General features: G+C 37.9%; 1 protein-coding gene across 5 annotated transcripts in view; it reads right to left on the reverse strand.

Moving 5' to 3' along the window:
- Positions 1-2,460: 2,460 nt before the first annotated feature.
- The window catches only part of LOC131684666 (connectin), a 698,123-nt gene continuing 675,891 nt past the window's right edge, over positions 2,461-24,692 (reverse strand). For all 5 annotated transcript variants that reach the window (XM_058967732.1, XM_058967735.1, XM_058967734.1 and 2 more), the window contains 3 exons: positions 3,898-4,846; positions 3,621-3,837; positions 2,461-3,517 (listed from right to left, as the gene is read on the reverse strand). In XM_058967732.1, the coding sequence (XP_058823715.1) occupies positions 3,030-3,517; positions 3,621-3,837; positions 3,898-4,782 (1,590 nt within the window). In that variant the 5' untranslated portion in view covers positions 4,783-4,846 and the 3' untranslated portion in view covers positions 2,461-3,029. The remainder of the gene's footprint in view (positions 3,518-3,620; positions 3,838-3,897; positions 4,847-24,692) is intronic.

The raw sequence follows: 24,692 nt of genomic DNA on the forward strand, positions 1-24,692 counted from the left end.
GTCAAAAGGTCGAAGAGACAAAAGGTCGAAAGACAAATGGTCGAAAATACGAAAGGTCGAAAGGACAAAAAGTCGAAAGACGAAAGGTCGGATAAATTCAAAGTCGAAACTAAATTTTTAACCTTTCATTTTTTTTTAAAAGTACCCTTCCAGGAACTATAAATCAAATATAATAGTCAATATATTCATAGATAAAACTTTAAAGGATTGGCAATGTTTTGCAGCAATCGCGTGTATCAGAGTTCATATAGCTTCCAATTCAGAAACTCCCGTTCCCTGTTGTAAATATAGACTGTTCACTTCTTCCATCTCCTATGATGAAGTATGAATACTGGGCGGCTATAAAAAAATGTTCTACTTGCATATAATCCAAACAACGTTATCTCTTTCTGTTGGCTACAGCGCGGATTGTGGACTTACAGGCGATACGAAGTGCGGACAAAGACGCACCGCCATCGCTAACCGGATCGTTGCATCCGTATTTTGTTTCTGGCACGCTCTACGGAGATCCTACACTACCAGCAGTTACCGAACTCCAAGCTAGGACCTTAACAACACCCTCGCGCAAGGTAGCGCAAAACGGCCGCGTCGCTTTCATCAAATTTGCTGCAAGCAGCGCGGTACCAGCAGTCGTCAACGTTTTAAAGGTGTGAAGTGAACAGCCTAACAGCCACTCTGGTTTCGGAGGCTGACTTATTGTTGGTAGTTATTGGGGACTCTGCCTGTGATGATAACCAGTAGCTTAGTCACGATCTTTTGATTATTGCTAGGTGTCATCCCGTGAGATGGAGTACCCTTCGGCTTTTGCGTCTGCCGTTTCGTTTCCCCCAAAATTTAGCAAAACTTACCCGCTATGGGGTTGGGTTTCTGGTCGGGAAATCTTGAATGTGACAAGTGGTCCTCGTAATAGGTGGCGCTTAAATCGCTTGTTCAGTGAACTGGGAAACGCTAAAGCAGATAGATCCGTAGCTATATCTTGCAGGCTTTGAAAATATCATTTATTCTTAGGAAAATAGTTTATATTATATTTAGAATTATATGTTTCTCTGTATACTATAGTGTAACAAAAATCGTAATGAACAGCTCATGTTATAAAGAAGGAAAACACCAATGAAAATTTAAATTATTGTATTTCATGATTTAAAATTTCAAAAATATAGCTTTATTTAGATTATTTTTAAATATAAAAACTGCCAAGACCGGCGCAAGTTTCAAAGTTGGGGAGATACTAGTATAGCTGCGTATGAAACGATTGATGAATGATAGATAACAGACGGCAACGAAGCAGTTATCACAGATTTCCGAACTAATTCAAAGGCCCCTAATCACCAGAACAATACACACTCAATAGTAGTTAGAGAAGGCAAAAATAAAAAGGAACGTTCTACTCCGTTAAAAAAACCCACAGTATGACCCTTTAACTCATCCTACTAACACAAACTCATTCCCGTGGCAAACGTAGATATGCAGAAGTGCACACGGTCTCTATAACAACTTTTCTTACACTAACATTCTTTCCCTTCCCCGATGACTATAAGGATATGGCCAGTGCTGTTATTGGCTTTCGAAAGTATAGAACTCTTGAAACATGTACTTTGAGGATGGATAGCTACTTCCAGGCCCCATTCCTTGATTATCTGTGCAATTTCACTTGTTCTGATCAATCACGGAGTAGTAACTACGAATTGTACTGTCATCAGCTAATACTCACGCTCATAATTGCTTTCGTTTAATTTGCCATTTCGAGCTGTTTTTCCCGTTGAATTCTGTGGACGATTTTTAAAATTTCTCTGCAAAGCTATTCAAATTCCGACGGAATAAGGTACAGTTCCAAAAATAGTGCAGTAGAAAATCTTTTAAAAGTTTTACAAAATAATGAAGAAATTATCTGAAAATCACTAGTACCCCTGTAATGATTTTTTTAAAAAACAATTTATCGAAATTTGGCATACCACAGATTGTCCAACTCAAGAAATTTGAGTAATATTAATTATGACAAAATAACCGATTTTTGTCATAATGATTTATCAACTGGAGGCACTGGAAATTTTCTGATCCGACAGAAAAATCAGTTGAGTGGAAAAATGCGATTAAGCATTGAAAATACCTACCTTTCTACGTTTTACTGTCACTGCAAATATGATTTACCGGGGTGAAACAGGAAAACGAAGAAGAAAAAAAAACACCAACAGGAAATGAAACTGATTATCCGATTTAATATGCCGATCCTTTGAAAATTTCAACCTGATGCGGAAAATAAATGTAAGCTGAGCTGTGCTTCGCGTATACCAAGGATTTTTTTTCGGCTGAAAGGATTTACGTAAACCGCCGCTGAAGTCCGCTATTTTCCATTGACCAAAAGCAGTCAAATAGAAAAAAACATGCAGGGGAACAAGAAAGGATTGAATCCTTCCGCACCGATGAGTGTGATAGCAAACATTGAAGAGGGTCGCTTTCCGGTTCGGTTTGAAAATCAATTTTTTATTGCTTTATCAAAAATAATTCTAAAAAGTAGATGTTCAAATTCATTGTTGTCGTCTGCTTCTGTATTCGGCTTGCAGGGGTAATCTTTCACTTTTTTTTCACTTAAGCGAATTGAGAGCTTTCCCCTACGCTAAAATTTCCTTGCATGCTCCGACAACAGGTCGCCGCTTTTTAATATCTTAATTTCTCACTTGATCATCACTTTGACTTAATGTGTAGAAGAATCTGTTTTATTTTACCTTAATCTTGTATCGTTACATTAGCTTAGATCTATTTTTAGCAGTTAAAAAGAGAAGTAGCTATAAAGATCAGGGGGTTTCACCGGAGATATACTCCACGTTTGGTTTCATTAGGTAATTTCTAGTCGGCTCGTGAGAGTAAATTTCTGCTTCGGGGACCACTTACATTAAATCTTTTTTTTTTGGTAGCGCACAATTCTCACCGGAGTCTCTAATAAAATCATGTTTTCTGTATGTTTCAATATTTGTCTTTTCTTTTTCCTCTTACGTCTAATACATACACAGGCGGAAAATAAATTAGCGAGCTTACCATCTAACACTAGAGACCATCACTAAGCCTACGGAGGAAACGAGAATCGCTGCGATGCAAACAATCGTGCTACTGCTGCCGGCCGGCCGAATTGCGCTAACACCGGAATGTCCCCAGGGCAGATCCAACAGTCCCTTGGATTCGCGTGGATTCGGTCCATCGGTGGGACCGACCAGCTCCTCCGGGCAGGGAAGCTGCTCTTTGCCCAGCTTGAAGAGGCTAACAATTTCGGGTTTTTCATCGATCGTGGACTCATTATCCAGTGCAGCGTCCTCGATATAGTCACCTTCCTCGTCGAACTCGTTCTCCGAGAAGGCATTGTCGAGGGTGGATTGAGTCTGCTGAGCGCCGGTGCTGTAGTAGTTCTTTTTGGCACCCAGGGTACACTCGATGGCGTGCAGATTTTCCTTCAGGTCTTCGTTGCGGGTACGATTGCTCAGGTCGTACACCCAGGCTAGACGGCAGTCGCAAACGAAACGGTTGTCTGCGGGGAATGGAATGGAAACGATAGAAATGGTTTCGTTAGACGGTTTTGGATTAGATATGGACATACGAAAATGTTTCCGTGATCTACCAAGGGAACTTACCGCGTATCGACAGCAGCGCACTGCTGTTGACCAGATTATCCATCAGCGGGACGATATGACTGTAGCTTAGCGTCTCCAGTGAGTTACCGTCCAAGTTCAGAACCAGCAATGCAGAGACGCTGGTAAACGTACCGCTCTCGAGTGTGACGAGCCGGTTGTTTTCCAGATGCAGATAGCGCAGGTTGTTCAATCCATCGAATGCACGTTCGTCCAATTTCTGTTGGAAAAGAAACAAACGTCACGGGTCAAAAATTTAGAGAGACAGGTCGAAACTAACCTCAATCTTATTTCCGTCGAGGAACAGCATCTGCAGACTCCACAAGTCGGCGAACACGGTAGCACCCACGTAGTTCACATCATTGTAGGATAGCTTCAGGATCTTCAAATTTTCCAATCCCTTGAAGTACTCCTTAGCCAACACGGAAATCATGTTCAACTCCAGACGCAGCTCCTCCAGCTTTGACAGTTCCACAAAGCCATTATCGTGCAGCTCGGAGATACTATTGTTGGCCAGATTCAGTTTGATCACCAGAGGCAAATTGACAAACGCCTCCCGATCAATCCTTCTGATGTCGTTGTTCTCCAGCACGATTTCCTCCAACGCCGGATGATTGGCGAAGGCGTTCGGGTGCAGGGTCTTGATCTGATTATTCGGCAAATTGGCGACTCGCAGTTCGCTAAGATTGCCAAAAGCGTACGGATGAATATCGGAAATGATTCCGTACTCGATGGTCAACGTTCGTAGCTTCTTCAGTGTGAAGATCACATCGGACGGGATGTAGGTTAGATTGCCGGACTTTCGGACCGTGAATTTCAGATGCTCCAGGCTGGTTTGCGTGTGGAATGCCAACCAGTTGGCGTCCTTTCGTGGCAGCTCGCCGTCGAAAATTGAGCACGAAGCCTTCTGGGCTTTGGCATGGTTCTCCGGTGAACAGTGACAGGCGAGCTTCATGTTGATGTCCTCCGAGCAGAGATCCACCAGCTGGGTGGTGATGGTTGGCTGCGGGGCGGAGATCTGTGCCGATTTTCCCTTCCGGTAGGACTCCTTTTCATAACTCCTCGCTGTGGTGGGTTGTAGGAGAGTGATCGTGATGACGCAGAACACTAGCACCTGTGCCGCTAGGCTTGCGGGGGATGTGGACGATGTTCGTGGGGGAGTCATTGTTTCGCTGTTTGATGTTCTCTAGATTTCTTTCATACACAGAAAGCTGATTGTGGGCTATGTTCTGAAAATAATGAGGGGAGAAAAAACGGAAATGTAAACACGATTTGCTAATTGGTTTCATTCGATTTTGATTGTTGTTAGTTCACGCTTCGCTGAGATGCTTCTGCGAGGGTAAATAATCCGGACGGTGTTTGTGTTTGATGTTTCAGCGAAAGGAAGGAAAACTGACTGCACGGCACTCTATTTGTTGTGCGTCTGGCGCATATTTGGTTGGTAAATATGAAAGGGGGAATTAGGGGATTAGCTGATGCCATGTTTATGCGGTGTTTACCTTAAAGTTTGTCTCTTCAAATACAGATCCATACAGTAATGAGTATATTAAAGATTTGTATCGTTCACTTATGTAGTGAATTCCATATAACTCAAATCCATAATTTTTACTAAAAACCACTGATTTGAGTTATATGCAATACACTACATAAGTGGACGATGCAAAATTTATTTTAAGTTCCACGCTATTTTGACCGTCTCATTATCGATGGCAGCAGGCCACGCTACCTGTTTTGTTTACAGCTTCGCATGAATCGTAACACTCAAACAATACACTACATTGTTTCCCCCTCGGAATCAACCGCCTGTCAGCGTTTTCCTCGACTTCCGAATAAAAAACGAAACCCCGTTTACAAAACGATGCTAATCGCCTTAAAATCAAACCATTTCTCACTGCATATTTAATTGGCTTACAGTTCACACATCTCCGGCCCTGTCAGATTCTTTCGAAACACCACACCGCGGGCTGGTGCTTTTGTGGCAGTGACGTTCCGTTCCGTTCCGTTCTTATCGCGAATCGCACAGCCCGTAGGTATTTTGTCAAAGTGCAGAGAAACAAAGAAAAACGATGAAAGAATTAAATCATTCTGCCACCCAGCTCTCCCTTTCGCACGTGCGTAAGCGCGGAAGAATAAAGCCTATCACTGCAGTATTCCCTCCCCTCCTCTCCCCCAGTACTAATTGAATCCTTTTAAATTAGATTTAAATTTTGTATACACATAATTAAAACGCAGCCGGATGGGCGTCGCCTTGTGGCGATGGTTGCGCAGTGATAATGAAATGCTTTCTAATTACCACGCGAAAATTGGATCTGCTGGAAGTCTCCGCTTCGTGCTGATTCCTTTGTGATAGGTATGAAGGTACGCGAGCAACGCACAAACACACCCAGAAGTAACTTTTCACACTCCTTCTCGGCTCGGTAGATTCGTTCTGTAGGATTGATTCGAGGTGTTTCCACTGTTCTAGGTCATTCAACCACAAAGCGATTCGGTTGGGAGAGGGTGGCTCATTCCGCCGGCTCGGGGACCGAGGGAACCTCCGACGCACAGAGGAGTATTAGGGTTAAAATATTGGCAAAAAATAATAAAAAATAGCCTAGCTTATCCACAAGGTGCAAGTTTGTAAAGAGTAGCTGAGCCAAAAGTTTTGTAGGGCGGGTCGACAAGTTTTTCCGCAAAGTTACTTACTAGTGTGCATATTAAGGTTTTGTGATCTGTGCCAATTTTCATTTTTTTTATGAGAAACTAGTTAATACCCATCGCGCGTTGCTGCGACTTTCAACGAAATAGGAGGAAAACACAATTTGTTCCAAAGCGCCACCTGACGGGGAGATAATCCGCAATCCATAGCACACAAACACGATCCATAACAATTGTCTACTACGTAAAAAATTTAACGGAAATCGGTTAAGCCGTTTGGGAGTCCATAAATCATATACATACAAACATTGACATTTATATAGATAGATAGATATATAGATACAGATTTCGAGGTAGGGGGTAGAGCAACTAATCCAACTCTCTTCCATCTCTGACTACCTGCTTTTTTAAGAAGATAAATAAATGTTTCAAATTATGTGGTTTATTTACCACTTGGATTTTTGCCTTTCTCATATAGAAAGGTTATGCAATCACTCTGAAAAACGTCAACCTAATCCCGGCCCGGAGGGCCGAGTGTCATATCCCATTCGACTCAGTTCGTCGAGATCGGAAAAAGTCTGTATGTGTGTGTGTATGTATGTATGTGTGTGTATGTGTGTGTATGTGTGTGTGTATGTGTGTGTGTGTGTATGTATGTGCGTATGTGTCAAATAATGTCACTCATTTTTCTCAGAGATGGCTGGACCGATTTGCCCAAACTTAGTCTCAAATGAAAGGTGCAACCTTCCCATCGGCTGCTATTGAATTTTGGATCGATCGGAATTCTGGTTCCGGAATTACGGGTTTCAGAGTGCGGCCATACAGAAATTTCTCATATAAACTATAGGAAAAATTAAAAATAGAATTTTTATTTTTGATGCTAAATGTGTTCAAGGTGCATGAAACGTCGAGATTTGATGCAAACTCGAAAAAAAAATTTGACTACGATTCACTTTTTTGGATTTTGGCACATTTTTGCCTTTCTCATATAGAAAGGTTATGCAATCACTCTGAAAAACGTCAACCTAATCCCGGCCATACAGGGAGGGCCAAATTTTTTTTTCGACTCGTTTAGGGTTTCTGGATTTTAACAGGGGCGTAGTTGATGGTTTACAGAGAGGGGTTACACCCCCCCCCCCCTCTACTGTTCGCGCCCCTCCTTTAAAAATCTCCTTAAATCACCCCTCAGACCACCACCCCATCCAGCCCTCATACCCCTCCCTTTCAACCCCATCATCTTTAAACCACCACTGTATCACAAAGCATACCAATTTAAGCTGGGGAGTCGTTCGTTCATGGGACTTTCGCCCTCTTCACATACCCAGCCCCGCATGACAAAATGAGTTAGCAAGCAGATAACATTGATCTAATGATGATTAGGCTAATGGAGTATGATATTTTTTTGTTTCAAGTGTTTCACCGTCGACACGTAGCTCATCAAGTTCGTGGCTGGCATGCCATTGTGTATAAGTGAAAAGTGTACTAAGAATGTAATGGACATTTCCACAATTATGTTGAACATAAAAAGCCTCCGTGCCATAGTTTAGAGAAATGAGAAAGGCACAATTGCACCGCTAGGTGGATTAAAACAGGTTTTTTTTATTAAATGAATCAAAAATCAGCGTTTTAGAAAAAAAAAATTGGCCGCGGATCAGGTCCAATTATTCCACTGTGCGACGCAACGAATTCAACAGTACTTTGTTTGAAATTTTCCTGCTGACTTGCTGCCACGCGTTCGTAAACGTAGTACTCGTCCGACTAACCTTGGGGATTTGGTGACATTCTAACATAAGTGGAATGAGGATCGATGAATAATAAATAATAAATCAGAGGTAGGAAATTAGTTTTTGGATTATTGATAGAATACAGGAGCAGGCGGGTCATGATAACAGGAGATGTTTTTGTTATTTTGTGATATTTATAGCGTGAATCTTTTTATGTTTCGCGTAGGAGTACTTGTGTTTCCACCACATATTTTAAGTAATGTTTCCTATTTTTCAACGGTTATGTAATGTGGAAGAGTACTGTGCTTGCATAGTAGAGTGATTAGAAAAAAAAACCTGTTTTAATCCACCTAGCGGTGCAATTGTGCCTTTCTCATTTCTCTAAACTATGGCACGGAGGCTTTTTATGTTCAACATAATCGTGGAAATGTCCATTACATTCTTAGTACACTTTGCATTTATACACAATGGCATGCCAGCCACGAACTTGATGAGCTACGTGTCGACGGTGAAACACTTGAAACAAAAAAATATCATACTCCATTAGCCTAATCATCATTAGATCAATGTTATCTGCTTGCTAACTCATTTTGTCATGCGGGGCTGGGTATGTGAAGAGGGCGAAAGTCCCATGAACGAACGACTCCCCAGCTTAAATTGGTATGCTTTGTGATACAGTGGTGGTTTAAAGATGATGGGGTTGAAAGGGAGGGGTATGAGGGCTGGATGGGGTGGTGGTCTGAGGGGTGATTTAAGGAGATTTTTAAAGGAGGGGCGCGAACAGTAGAGGGGGGGGGGGGTGTAACCCCTCTCTGTAAACCATCAACTACGCCCCTGTTAAAATCCAGAAACCCTATGCGAGTCGAAAAAAAAATTGGCCGGGATTAGGTTGACGTTTTTCAGAGTGATTGCATAACCTTTCTATATGAGAAAGGCAAAAATGTGCCAAAATCCAAAAAAGTGAATCGTCGTCAAATTTTTTTTCGAGTTTGCATCAAACCTCGACGTTTCATGCACCTTGAACACATTTAGCATCAAAAATAAAAATTCTATTTTTAATTTTTCCTATAGTTTATATGAGAAATTTCTGTGTGCCCGCACTCTGAAACCCGTAATTCCGGAACCAGAATTCCGATCGATCCAAAATTCAATAGCAGCCGAGGGAAGGTTGCACCTTTCATTTGAGACTATGTTTGGGCAAATCGGTCCAGCCATCTCTGAGAAAAATGAGTGACATTATTTGACACATACGCACATACATACACACACACATACACACACACATACACACACACATACACACACATACACACACATACATACATACACACACACATACAGACTTTTTCCGATCTCGACGAACTGAGTCGAATGGAATATGACACACGGCCCTCCGGGCCGGGATTAGGTTGACGTTTTTCAGAGTGATTGCATAACCTTTCTATATGAGAAAGGCAAAAATGATTCCCATCGGCCCACCCCTAAGTCGAATCCTAATTTAATCAGAAGCGTCTATTTGAGCCATATCGGACAAATCTAGTTACTTCGAAATCTGTATGGGATTTTTCGACAATTAACATGGAAAAAGCATACTAAGTTGCATTTTTGCCGTTGGGTGGTCATTGCAAATCAAAATAACTTCCTTGGGAAAATTTTTTTTTTCTAGAGTTTTCCTACTGGAACTGTAGAGCTTGGTTCTAGGAAGGGCTCCTCGTCAGAATCACTCACTACAAATGCAGACGAGTCGGGACATGTCACCCACTGAAACACTGCTCAAGGCCAATTGCAGCGGGTCGTGATTCTGAATGTGCTATTCATTGTACGGGTTCAGCTATGTGTGGGCGAAGAAACTTCACGATCGTGTGTATCATCGCGAAGGTTTCGAGCGTTTATACGTTAACGTGTTGGATCGCGGGTGCGTTTGTATGTAATTACATTACATGTGTTTAAATTCTATTTTATACCCGTGAGCATTTCGCATATTCGCGTGTCCTTGGCGCGCGGACCGTGAACTTGATACTTAATTGTCGGTGTACGGTTCAGATGCTAGGAAAAAGTTAGTTCTTCCATACCACTAGCGTACCCGGTCATGGCGCCATGGAACGTGTTGTCTAGTGCAGTGGTTCTCAATCTGTTTTTGTATCACGGACCCCTTTGAAATCTCCTTGGGTTGTTGCAGATCCCCACGACTTAACATCAATTTTCATAATAATTTTTGTTATATTTATCGCGAATCAATGCGTTGGCATAACTTAGCTGTGGAGCTTTCATGTTTTTGCATTATCTAAAAAAAATAACACAGAATTACTGCGGACAGGAGGGTCTTACTGCTGCGTTTTGAGAATCTTTTTCTTGGCGGTAGTGCTCTAGCTGTGGTATCCCCCACAACTTGGGAGTCAACCCATTTCCATTCTCTCGCTTTATCGTTCACGTCCATGTCTTGATCGGTACAGCTTGCATGATGTTCGAACTTTCGAAGTTGTTATTTGTTTTTTTTTTGCTCTTTCGGGTCGCTGTTGTACGTCCGTGTTTATCCCGCCGGAAGTCGCTTACATATCCCATTGAACGAGCAGCCCTAAGACGATTTCGCTAGACGTAGATACAGAAAGTTAATTTCTGTATACAAAGCGCATCAGTTATTGGTCGGCCAATTGATTGTGTTTTATCAAAATCTGTTGAAAACTGGTTTTTGGTATTGGTTGTAGTAGGTTGATTTTTCATAGCGACTTCGAAGTATTATTTTTCGTCTGGATACAAAGCAGGCACGTAATAATCTGACCAGGATAGATACGCAACGTTATTTGTTACCTGCATTTTAACAACACCAATACCGTTGGAAACGTCACTGAAAAAATTTCCTCAAGTATCGTTTTTAACAGATTTTACTTCACCGTATTTTTACATAAATCATTTAATGTATTCTGATCTAATATGTAGCGCTAGGTCGTGTAACCGCACCTCAATTTTATCGTCGTTCATACATCCAGAATCTTGGTTTTAGCGTTGTCGTATTCAACGACGTGTTGCATGTTGATCTTTGCAATTAAGTTTTCTGCCTGAGCTAAACTTTTAAACGTTATGTGGTATAACTGTATGTATATCACTTCCTTGAGATTAAAATGCGTTTTAACTTTTAGTAACAGCTCAATAATACATGGCTGTAGGTCGAAGAGGACCCAGCAAACCACAAATCGTATATCAATGTAGAAAAGACTCGTAAAATTGTCTATAAAAAATCCAAATCATTTAGATAATCAATTTTAATCTGCCGAAGTATATTTGATATCGTTTATTGGAAGAAACGTGATTTCATAACGACAGTTCGATCAGAATCGCATTGATGTATAAATTACATTGTGTTCGATCGGAATTGGTCATAGGGCGTTGATAATTTACCTACATGTAGCTACAAACATCCAAATTCACCAAAATCGTTTTTTCGTTCACATTCCATCATATTGTATTTTAAACCGTGTCGGATTTATAGCTTTTCAAAGTTGTTTCTGTATGTATGTATGTAGTATGTAGTATGTAGTCACTATACAACACAAACTTATGATAAGAAAACCGATTTCGCGAAATTACTTACGACTTATCTCATATCTTTGAAACGAGATTTCTGCATATATGGTGGATGTTTATCGGAATAGTGTTTCTCTACTTGAAGATAAGATATGATTACGAAATATTGTCACATTTATAACAATTAAAAGAGTTCTGTGTAATAAGTCCTGCTCTACAATCCAAACGTCGTAGGTTCGAATCCCACTATAATCAATGATCTCTCTGTAAGGTTGGTTTGGCATCGATTTCAAACATCGACGATCGTTTTTTCTCCACAGACCCCGCTTTTTTACGTATTTTTATTATTACGTAGATGATTGATTACTGTTTTTACAATTTGATATTCTTTACGACGAATCAGAGTTAATCATAAATAGTGTTCTTGAATCGTATACTAGTTATGGATATCGTATATAATGTAAGATTGTGTCGCTTATGCAATCGTAAATATATTCTCTATAATCGGGTCAATACTAATAATTATCGCGCTTAAGTTGTATATTGTTGTCAGAAATCGTCAATTTCAATATCTATGTACGAGTATCGACTCAAGTTTGGTACGCATGTGCCTTTTTGCTGCTTTCAAAAATGGTGGGGTAAACCCGACTGCCTATGTTTTTGGTTGATTTAGTACAGATATAACCCAATTTTTTTTTCAATGATAAATCGATTAATGTTATGTTATTCAATTGTAACATGAAGAAAATAGAATTCAATGTCAATCTTGGAATGTCAAAATCACGAGCAGTAGCACGTAAAAATATTCCCATTTGCATCGGAGCAATTTCTGGATGAATACTATATTCATCACGTTTTAGTGTTTTTCGTTTGTAATTATGAACCATTGTGCAAAAAAAATAGTAATGATAAAAATATTTTTCAAATTGATGAATAAACATTTTCTTAGCAAAAAAGCTAATATATATATATATATATATATATATATATATATATATATATATATATATATATATATATATATATATATATATATATATATATATATATATATATATATATATATATATATATATATATATATATATATATATATATATATATATATATATATATATATATATATATATACAGGGTGTTTGGTTCATGGTTAAGAATCTCTCGGGGGGTGATAGACTGTCATGTTTGGAGAAAAAAATTGTTCTACACATACCATCAAATCTCAACCGTTACAAAGTTATTCAACTTTTTGTGTTAAAAACTTATTTGTCTTAAAATACCTCTAACTCAAAAAGTATACTTTGTATTTGAAATATTTTAGGTCCACTGGGAAGGTGAGAAAATTTCACATTGAGTGATGCCATCACATGTTTCAGCTAATGAGTTTAAGTAGCCTTTTCAAAGTAATTTATTGAAAATTAAACATTTTTAATCGATTTTTCGTTCATTTCTTGAAAATCCTAATAGTTAACCTCATCATTTTAATAATCCAGATTGTTAGTATTGAAGAGCTGCATAATTCGTTCTTTGACATGATACACTTACCTTTTCTTGTTTTCATGAGTTTGGGTTATTTAACTTGGATATTTTAATCTCATTTCACTAATACCATCTCTAATTGAAAAAGTACGGCACTTATTGTATTATTTTTCTTTTTATTCGAAAGCCAGGAAAATTTTAGAGAGAAAAATGTGTTAATACCCTTCAGTTAAGTGAATTTAGTATTCTTTTAAAAGTAAATTAGTTTAAAGTTAGTGCTATTATTAGCATTTTCGTTAATTTTCTTAAAATTGTAAATAATAAACATCACCATTATTATCAAGAAAATAATGCATTTGAGCAAGTTCTACAGTTCTTTATTTGATTCCATCCAATTATATTATTTGGTTTCGACGCAAAATCGTTTTTATCACATCGTTTCATATGCAAAAATAACGATTTCGAACCAACTACATTTGCGGCGAGGTCATGCTGTGTTAACTATTAAATAGCAGCAAAATGAAAAGAGATATAGACAAAGTGTCAAATAAAAAGTTAAAGAGAATATTAAGGGGCGTCAAATGAATAAGAGAAACGATAAATTGTGTTGATTAATAATTAGAATAATTAAAAAACTCTCCAAAAAACAAATTTTTAGATATTTCGTTAGTAAAACATCATTTAGTACACTTAACTAAAAGATACTTGTACATACACTGATAGGATATTTTCTCAGCTTTCCAATGAAATCTTGTAAATAACGTTATAAAGCATATTTTTTAGATTAGAGTCTTTTAAGCACTTGTAAGTCGGTTACAGGAAAAGTATAGTAATGAAATTACTAAGAAATGAGAAGAGATAGGTATATGACGTCCAAGAACGAATTATGAATCGTCCTAAAACCCAACTTTTGGATAATGGATATTGTTATAATCATACTTCATTATTTCGAGAAAATTAGCAAAAATCTCCTCAAAAACACTAACTTTTAACTACTTTACAGCTAAAAGGTAATTAAAACTAATTAACTAAAAGATATGAGAACATCAGTCAAAAGGAAATTTTCTCACCTTTCGAATGGAACTAAAACATTTAAAATACAAAGTATACTTTTAAAGTTAGAGGTATTTTAAGACAAATAAGTTTTTTACACAAAAAATTCAATAACTCTGTAACGGTTGAGATTTGATGGTATGTGTAGAATAATTTTTTCTCCAAATTTGACAGTCTATCACCCCTCGAGAGATTCTTAACCATGAACGAAATACCCTGTATATATATATATATATATATATATATATATATATATATATATATATATATATATATATATATATATATATATATATATATATATATATATATATATATATATATATATATATATATATATATATATATATATATATATATATATATATATATATATATATATATATATATATATATATATATATATATATATATATATATATATATATATATATATATATATATATATATATATATATATATATATATATATATATATATATATATATATATATATATATATATATATATGCGTATTATTCAGCTGCAACTTGGTTATACCATCAGAAAGGCTGGCTGGGGATTTTTTTTAAAGTCACTTGAAATTATATTTTCCCACTTTCTGCTCGGCCGAAGGCAACAATATAATATTGTTTGTGAACATCGATTTCGTTGGCTATCAACATGCATTATTATCTGTTTATTGCGGAAACGCTTTAAATTTCAATATCCAACCGGAAAAGATATCCATCTTCGCTAATCCCCAGAAACCTTTTCACAGACCTCAGGTTGCGAGTCACTGGTCTAATGGATATGAGAACTTTCTTTTATTTCAATTGGTCTATCTGAAGGCATGGACCTAGAGTTCTGGTACCGAGGATAGAGATTCCCGAAAAGGCACGATTCATGATCGGGCGAGCGCGGGACTTTGGAGGTTCACGGTTGAGAGCGCGTTTGAAAAATTGCAGGTTCTGAGACGTTCATCTTATCACCGGGATGTTGTCATGTTTGCGAGAACGCGGGTTTAGGTTGCGTGGATGATCGCGAAAGGCTCAAGCATTTGTATGTTAACGTGTTTGTTGCATGTGTGTACCCTCGCGTGCATATTCGATTTTTTTATCTTCATGGAACGTGTGAATATGAGCATCATTTTTTTGTTTGGTCCACCTAAGGCCGAGAATAGGGACTTCCGGACGTAACCGATTCGTGATCGCGCAAAAACAGGCGTTTATATCATAAGATCGCGTGTGTGAATTTATAAGTGTTAAAACGTTAATTTAGTCACCGGAGTGTTATCCTATTTACGAGATCGCGGGCGTAGGTGTGCGTGGATGATCGCGAAGGACTTGAGAGTTTGTATGTTAACGTTTTTGTAGCGTGTACTAGAGTGAATGTAATTTGGCGTGCATATTGTTTATTATTTGGCCCCTCGCATATTCGCGTGTTCTGGAATGATCGCGCGTGGTGCGTGAATCTGATACTTCATTTTTAGCGTATGGTTCAGATGCTAGAAGAGAGTGAGTTCTTCCATTTCACTAGAGTTCCCGCTCATGTCGCCATGTCCGGTGAACATAGCTTTCATTCTTTTATTGGTCCAGCTGAAGGCATGAGTCTAGGCTGCTAAGATCGAGGGTTGATACTTCCGGACGTGAACGATTCAAGATCGCGCGAGCGGTGGATTTATGCTTTATGACCAGATTTGTGTTATCGAGAAGGACACGTGTGTATGTTTTGAATGAGAGATATGGTGGGTGTATAATGTATATGAGAGAATAAGCAATTTATTGTCTTAGTGAGTCCAATTTAAGATATAGTAATAAAAGGAAACCTAACAATCCAAATCAAGAAAAAAGATGCAAGGAAATTAATTAGAAGTGTTTAAATTGACTGGAATTATTTTTGGTATACATGAGTAGTGGAAAACACGTGTAACATGCAATCAAATTACTTGTAGTCGTCTAAATGCGAGCAAGTGATGTTTATTAATCATTAACGACAATTACATTACGTTAGAATTTTATCATGCTATGCTGACCGGGTATGGATGAGTCACGTGCGTTGGTAAATTGATCGCACCTTAATTTATCCAATCCGATCTTCCTGAATGAGTCGAATCAAATGCATAAATTGAACAACGGAAGGATTACCCACTATTCTATCATATACGCCAGTTCTGCATCCATTTCCTGACCCAGCCATCACAAATACTCAGGCGAACATATACACAAATAGACGAACGACTAGCATATAACAATTATGCACTAGTACTAAAAACTACTAATTATTACGAACACTAATAGGCTTCTACCTTTACATTTATGTAATTAGTCTGTGCACGATGACGAAGTCGATCGATTAGCCGACACACTATAAACCTTACTGCGAGATGTGTCCACCAACACTGTCATTTAGCTGTGGAACAATGTCTGCAAACAGGGCCTACAGCAAAAACCAATCCACGTCGACCTGCCAGTCGGCTACGCTAGCGTACGCAGGTTAATGGTTGATCGTTAGTTAGGGCTGTTACAGAGTATGAAAAAATACAAAGCATAAAAAGTCCCATAAGCCCTCTCGGTATCCTCAATGCACTACTATCGAGACGGAATGCAATAACCACCTTAAAGCAATTATCTGTCAGAGGTTGCTTAGCACTGATGAATGAAATATGATTGATGATGTTTGCAATACCGTCAAAACCCAACCTAGGGGAGAGATATAGATGTAGCAAAAATTGTGGAGTAAAATAGGTCAATTGAACCGTGAGAATTGAAGTCTCTCCAATGTCAGGAAGAGTTCCGCAATATCACAAAATTGGCGGTGCCCAATGAGTCCTGCATTACGTTGAATCCCTAGTTGAAATGTCATATGAGATTTTTGTTGTTCTTGGAAGTGTTGGAAACTACTTGTTTTATCTCAAATTTCTAAGATCATGTGTTGTGTGCTTGGGTTTCGTGTCAGAACTTCTCGAGCTTGTATATTTTATGGCCTCTCAAGAGTCAAATTTAAGCCGTTAGAATCGCATCTGCCTAAAGTTTTTGGGCGCAGTAAATGATCATTTCATCAGAGTCGCAGAGGCTAATGACCCTAAGGTACAACCGACCTTTACAATCGAATTAAAAAAAGAGTCATACTTCTGAGCCAAGAGAACATACGGATTTGTCATCAACCAAAGATTGACTCATGATGTTATTCATACATTTAGAGTTCACAAAATCAAAACATTCTGGATATTTTCTCAAGTACTCGGAATTTCATTCATTAATCCATTTAATCCTTGTGAACTAATTCATGATTCCTAATAGAATAGTTGCAATCCAATATCAGTGCTTGTGAAATAGTTCACACAATCATGAAATATTATTTATGAATTCATGAACTGGTTCATCATTCCCAATATAATTCCCATGACTTACCAATTATGCTCGACAAATAGTTAACAACATAATCAAATATTTGTTACTATGTTTTAATTGCCGCAAGGTTCTACTGTATCGATTTTGTTGGCTATTTTCGGCAAATTTGAGACTAAGAGAAACGAAAGCAATGAAATTGAAAGACGGATAGGTATTCTAGAGCGAATCAGTTATAAACTTAGAACGGAAAACTAGAACTAGGCAGGCTCATATGGGCATGATCGAAAGGAAATGTGAAGAATTCTTTGCCTTCTGCAGAGTAGGAGTTGGGCGTTGCATCCAAGTCTACCGCATGGTCTATGGTAGAACATAACTCATCATCATGTTTTACCGCCAACGCCGGCAAAAAATTCTTCACAAATCCTCGCCTAGAACGACCATGCGATCATTCTTCTCCCTTTCTGCTAGCATCAAGCGGTAAAACATGATGAGTTAAGTTTCAACCATAGACCATGCGGTAGACTTGGATGCAACGCCCAACTCCAACTTTTTTCAATTTCAATATGGTAACGAAATTTTCACGTGAGCTATTTCTATTTCACAAAATTTGGAGTATTAATCGGGGAATCATTTTTGTTCCATGCACTTTTTCACGAACTGTCCAGCTGATAGCGAACACTAATAGGTACGAGCAGTAGATATAAGAAAACAATTAGGACCTCGATCATCATTATTCATTTCATACAGTGTGATGTCTGGACAGAAAACGAAAACTGCGCTGAGCAGTACAAATCGTGTTCGTGATACAGTTCGCAGAACAAGATATCGCGAATCAGTCACACTTTTATGATTCAATTAAAAAAATATTGGTAAAAGTAAGAGTGTTCCGCTCTTAGCAAAAACCAGCACCAACTATTAGGTTGAAAGTAAAACTTTTAAGTTAATCAAGAATAATAATCAAAATAAAAGTTTTCCTTTTAAGTTAATAAAGAATAGTAATCAAAATAAAAGTTTTATTTTTCACCTAAGAGTATGCATTGGTTGTTTTTTTTGCTAAGAGTGAATTTTTTTTATTTTTACCAACATTTTTTTTCTGTGTGTATTGTCATGTTACTCCGTGTGACAAAAACCGATAGTAACCAAAAATAGCAGATCGTGATAAGGCTAACAGAAATAACGAAAACAGCTGATATCATGAACATGAATCACATTACACTATGTGTCAAATTCAAAAGTAAGCTCTAGATTACAACATCACGACAACGTGAACAGAAATAACGAAAATTGTGGCTAGGAAGTCCTGAAATCATAAACATAAATCACACAACTCGTGACAAAACTATCTAAAATCGTGACTAAGATCCTGAAATCATGAAAATAAATAAACATAAATCTCTACTCGTGACTAAAATATCACGACCACGTGATCCTGAAATCATAAACATAAACTACATTACTCGTGATTAAAATATTACGAAAATCACGATTATGATCCTAAAATTATAAACATAAATTCCACTAGTCTGGCAGAAAAATCCAATAGTAAGCTCATTAATGAAAAGCAAGGTAACGTGATGGGAGATCACGAAAATCGCGATTAAGCTCCAGAAATCATGAACATCGTTTGACTGTCGGCTGTGTATACTTAAATTATGAACAAATACTAAATATGTCCAGTAAACAACAACAGTTACCTAACCAAACATTCGCATGTAACGCCATGTATATATTCGGGACGAACCAGTTTTTTGAAAACACAAATAGAAAAATCATTAAAATACGAGGTTTATTATTCATAATTTCTGTAGCTTGGTTACGGATTTCGTAAATCATTCAGTTCACGAAATCGTGATCATTTTTCATGCATTTTGAACGGATTTTTCCGTGTACTGATGCTACAACGGGTGCAAAGCTGAGACTCAGCCAAGGGCGCTAGAAGACCAAGTTTAACATAAATGGGTTCGAGAAAAAAAAATACAGTATTCATTTTTTTACAACGAAGCAGTTTTCATGAAAGCACTCCAAACAATTTCCGCCCTAGTCACCAGCTCGGAACTTAATCGAATCGAGCTCGAGTTGTTCGATCCAATTAATCAAAATGTAATATCATGGCTTATGAGTTGATTGCTGATTCTGTTTTCACCCGGAAGCTCGCCCATGAAGGGGAAGGGGAAAAATCTCCTTCATCGCAACATCTGCTTTACGCCAGCACAATAAACCCTCCCATCACAATTGTTGGAAATTACACTTGAAAACTCAATTGAAAATTCATCTTCCATCGAACAAGACACTCCAATCAACCGAGTACAACCAATAACATTAGCCGATCCCTTCTGTTGCATTGTTGCTCGACAAAGCAAATGGGAGAAGAAATAGAAACTCCGGTGCGGCGAAAGCATCCATCGAATCAAACCAGAAAATCAATCCTGACAATTGATAAGTAACATTTTTTCCGCATCAGATTGTTGCTCGTACTACCCGTCCTTTTGCTCACCACCGTTTGCAGCCGGCTTCCACTTGTTCGGATGCCGCGCCGTAGTACCAACAAAAAAGGCAACACGATAATCAAGATGGCACGTTCCTCCGGTATGATTCAATTTAGCCAAATTTCGTTAGGAAGTCTAGATTGAAACATTAACATTCGCCTCCGCCGCCACCGGCTTGGTGGGTAAAGGGGCCGCCACCGCCGTCGCTATCGTTTGCCGCAGGAAGGGAGAAATCAGGTGAAGTTCTCTCTCTCTGTCGGAGCCTTCGGCTGCTGGGGATGGTTTGTTATTATCGGAGGTGCGTGTATAATGCGGAATAATCGCTTGTCTCGGTTGTATTTTTTTTTATTGAAAATTAATTCATTTAAAAACGTGAGTGCGGTTCGGAATAGGGAAAATTAAAATTTTCTGGCTGGATTTTGTTGCAGCGTACGATTCAGTGCTGCAAATCAGTTATAGAAAACCATCCAAAAATCAGGATTCCAAGTATGTGTAGACCGGTATCTGTGTACCAAGTTATACGATTTGGATCAATATTTTTTAGGAACCTAAACATAAATATTTGCATATTAAGCTGACGCGACGTAATAAAAAACGATATCAAATATTGTTCGAAATAACTATTAGAAGCCATTTCAAGCAGAAATCAGAACCGACCGATTCTAGAAAGAGCTCTGAAAGGTTAGTTGATTTGCCCCCGTTAAGTAGAACAGGATGCATATTAATTTCATATAGCCTACTGCCCTACCGATTTGAAAACGTGCCCATATTGTATCGCCTATTTTTCCCATACCCGGAGGTGGTATAAAGACGGCCCTGGTTACAATGTCGCATAAAACTGTCGGTGACCCCCTCGAACTTTACACACGGTGCGTATCGATTCGCAATAACGCAGTACTTAACAAGCCCGGTGCTGAAAGGGGCTGGTGGCTAAAACTTCCTCAACAAATTGAATACACATTTTTTCCTCGTATCAGCAGCAACTTTGTAGCACTTCAGTTAAGTATCTGAAGTTAGGTAGAGTACGAGCAGGGTTGCCACATTCTTAGTTTATAAATCACAGATCGTAGACTCTTTTTTGACACAAGTAAATTTGTACATTTTTGCGAGCAGACAGATCTTTTCAAAAGATTTTTTTGAGTATTTTTTTAATTATCACATATTCAAGCTTGATGCACAGTTCCCAATGTGGCACCACTGCTCATCAGTTCATGTCGCACTCACTTCACCGCAACGACGACGTGCAAAGGAAATACGACTGAAACCCCCCCCCCCCTCCTCACCCTTAAGGACCATTGTGAACCAGCGAAGTAGGACCTAATTGCGAAATCGAACACAACAGGGAAATAGGCGTAGCGAACGAGTCAATGAGTTCGGAAACAGGGAAAAAATCAACAAGCTGACTGCCGATCACGGTCGTCGTCTCCGATAGGGGAAAGGGGGTTGCAAAAAAAAAGAAGTGTAGGTACGCTGATTTGAGTGAGCCGGGTGGTGCTTTGATGAGCCTTTTCTTTTTTCCCCTAGTAAGCTAGCTCTTAGGGATGGTGGCGGATGGAAAGCAATACGGTCAAAGCGAGTGTTGCTCTTTGGCATCGGAGGCACTCTCCTATCGATGGGCGTTGATGACTTGATGGATATGCTGTACACAGCGTATGTACAGTGGTTATTCTTGGTTGGGTATGTTACAAAGATGGTGTGGTAGATTAGTAACTTTCAACAAACTATGGTATATGTATGAGAATTTAATGGTTGCTGGAAAAGCTCGGTGGAATGTAGACAATTCACAATCAATAGGGATCTGTTTTGCATCCCTATCGAAGGCGGTCTTGACATGGTATTCAGATATAATTGCATGTAACAACTTGCTATGTACGTTACAGATTAAATTAACATCTAGGTATTTGATATTTGTAAATCTCTAGTATTAGAATTTGTATCCATCGATTTTGAGGACCGCAAGAAAACGAGTTGTAGTTCCGCGTCGAGGACTAAATGACTGAATTCTGAAAAGAGCCTTTGGTGTTGATGTTGGTGTTGATGGGTGATGCCCTGAATTCGAAAATCTTTGGATGCTACTGATTTCTGTCCTCTATATTCCATGAATGCAGTTCTACATGATTGTTGTAGACTTTCAAATTTCAATTCGTCTGAATAGGTCGATAGCGTGGGAGATTTCGTTTCTCCACGTGGGAGATTTTTTTTCAATTGGCCACGGATACTAGGACGTATCTGCACAAACCTAATAATGCAGTCAGTCTACGAGGTCAGGCTCATAACAACAATTGTTTTTTCACCCAGCCTGATTCCACCCAATTAGAGTCGCTACTAGTACGGAGCTGGACAAACTAAATAAAGCAGTCATTCCGAGACGGCCGCATCCTACTAATCGTCTTCTCTTCCGATGTTCATAATCATACACGAGGGCAACCAACAAGCTTACATAGCAGTATTCGGTTTATTTCAAAATTCTTTCTGTTCATGATTTGCGGTTCAATGCATAAAATTAGCGGAAAATCAATCACAAAGATCTTCGGTTGGATGTTTTCAAATCGGTATATTCGTTTTGTATGCTCCTTTCCAACCAACGGAAATAAAAATAATGGCCTATGCTAGTGACCGACCATCTTGGATTCCTATGAAACTTTACACATTTCAGCGGTATGGAAGACTGAACATTTTCCACAATCAGTAAGATTATTTTGACTCAAAAGCACTTTTTAAAGAAGGGCGTAAACATTTCTTCGTGCATTAATTTCAATTTTTTTTGCTCGATTACTGTATTTTAAACAGCAAAACTTTCTGAGGACGAGTTTGAGAGAATGAATATTTATGTGCGAAAAAAATGTGCACTGAAAAAAATTTTGAGTCATTTTTCACAAAAACAAAAATTTGTGTTAAAAATTTGAATTGTAAAAAAACATATTTTTCTAATTTTTATATTTTGTCAATAAAAACCTCAAGACAAAAGAAATATTTTGAATGTGATTGTATGATGGAGAACTTATCGGTAAAAAAGTTTTTCTAACAATTACTTTATCAGTTATGTGTCCAACAAAAAAACACCTTTAACAGGCCAACGAGGGAACCCGGGTACCCACAAATTGAGATGCTCATAACTATGGCTTCCTTTAACCGATTTGGACATTTTTAGATGTTTTGGATTCAGACTCTTCCACTTTTTGATTCTGTACAATAGAACCGGAATAATGGATCTGGTTTTTGGTAATCCGGATTTTCCGGAGTAATGTTCCAGTACTAGGATATGATTTGTAAATTTTAATATTGTTCTAGCAATATGAGTATCAAAACTCTTCAAATTGTCTCGGAAGTCTGTTTTTTGTTGTTACGGGACTCTATGGCAATTTGAAAAATGGAATTGGAATGGAATGGCCACTCACGGCATCACGAGAACCTGCTTCGGAATGTCCGTTCCGGGGTCAAATCACCAAATGGTTCCAAAACCACGAGATACAGTCTACTGATGCAATTCCAAGAATTTTGATACCCATATTGCTAGTATTCCATTGAAGTTCGCAAATAGTACCCCAGCACTGGAACCTGCTTCCGGAAACCCGGATTCCCGGGAACCGAATGAAGTAACCCGATTCATTCTTACCAAGTCCAAAAGTGGATGAGTTTCTAAATCCAAAACGGCCCAAAGTATCGAAATCGGTTGGATATTACCTTAGTTATGGGCATTTTAGTTTTGTGGGTACCCTGGTACCCACGTCGGCCTGTTAGGTAGTAAAAAAAATTCAGGAGCCCCTCCTCACTCTCACCCTTACTATATCAACAATATTATTAACCCAAAAGCTTGACTTAGTGAAGTTCTAAGATGTCACAAAGTCTCAATTTCCAGCTATGGATAAAACATAGGAATTTAATTAATTGAAACTTAAAAAGGTACCCGGGTACCGCGTCGGACACACAACGGTTATACGTGTTTTTAAATTTTATGCTAATTGACATACTAAACTGTAATTTTATTACAGAATATAATTCTAACGTTCATTTTAAATAAAAATGCTTTAACAAAAATCTTCCAAAATGCGATAGTTTTCGAGATATTTGGAATTTGGTCCAACAAAAACAGTTAATTCGTGTGATTATGCTCTTTTTAAAAGTTATTCGCGTTACCCAATTATAAAATGTCAAAAATCTAATTTTTATCGTTTTAAAGACGTAAAAGAAACTTTGTCAGTGTATTTGGATCATGGAGAAGCTTTAAATAAAAAAATTCCTAACAACAACTATTGACATATTTTTATAATTCTTACTATTTGCAGTCAAAAATACAATTTTCTTTTTGAGTATGATTCCAAACGCTATTTTAAATCAAAATGCTAATGATAAAAATTTTCTGAAATGTAGAAGTTCTCGAGATATTGCAAATTTTGTTTTAACAAAATAATTCTTTTGTTTTATTACGCCCTTTTTAGAAGTTATTCGCATTTCTCCACCAACAATAATAACTTTTTCAAAAGGCCCATAACATTTCCTGTAACTTCTTCTTTGACATCAAGATGATATTGTAAACCTTTTGAAAGCTATACGAAAATAACCAAAATATGATCGAACTATTTAGTTCAATCATAAGACCCTATGGTTGAATAGTATTTTGATTGTTTTAGTATAGCTTTCAAATGGTTTACAATATCACCTTGATGTCAAAGAGCAAGTTACAGGAAATATTATGGGCCTTTTGAAAAAGTTATTATTATTGGTGGAGAAACGCGAATAACCTCTGTAAAGGTCGTAATAAAACAAAATAATTATGTTTACAGTACCAAGCTAAAAATTTTCTGAAAATTTTGTTTAAATTTTGCTCTCATTTCGTCAATT

Source organism: Topomyia yanbarensis, chromosome 2, assembly GCF_030247195.1.
Source record: "Topomyia yanbarensis strain Yona2022 chromosome 2, ASM3024719v1, whole genome shotgun sequence".
Taxonomy (NCBI): domain Eukaryota; kingdom Metazoa; phylum Arthropoda; class Insecta; order Diptera; family Culicidae; genus Topomyia; species Topomyia yanbarensis.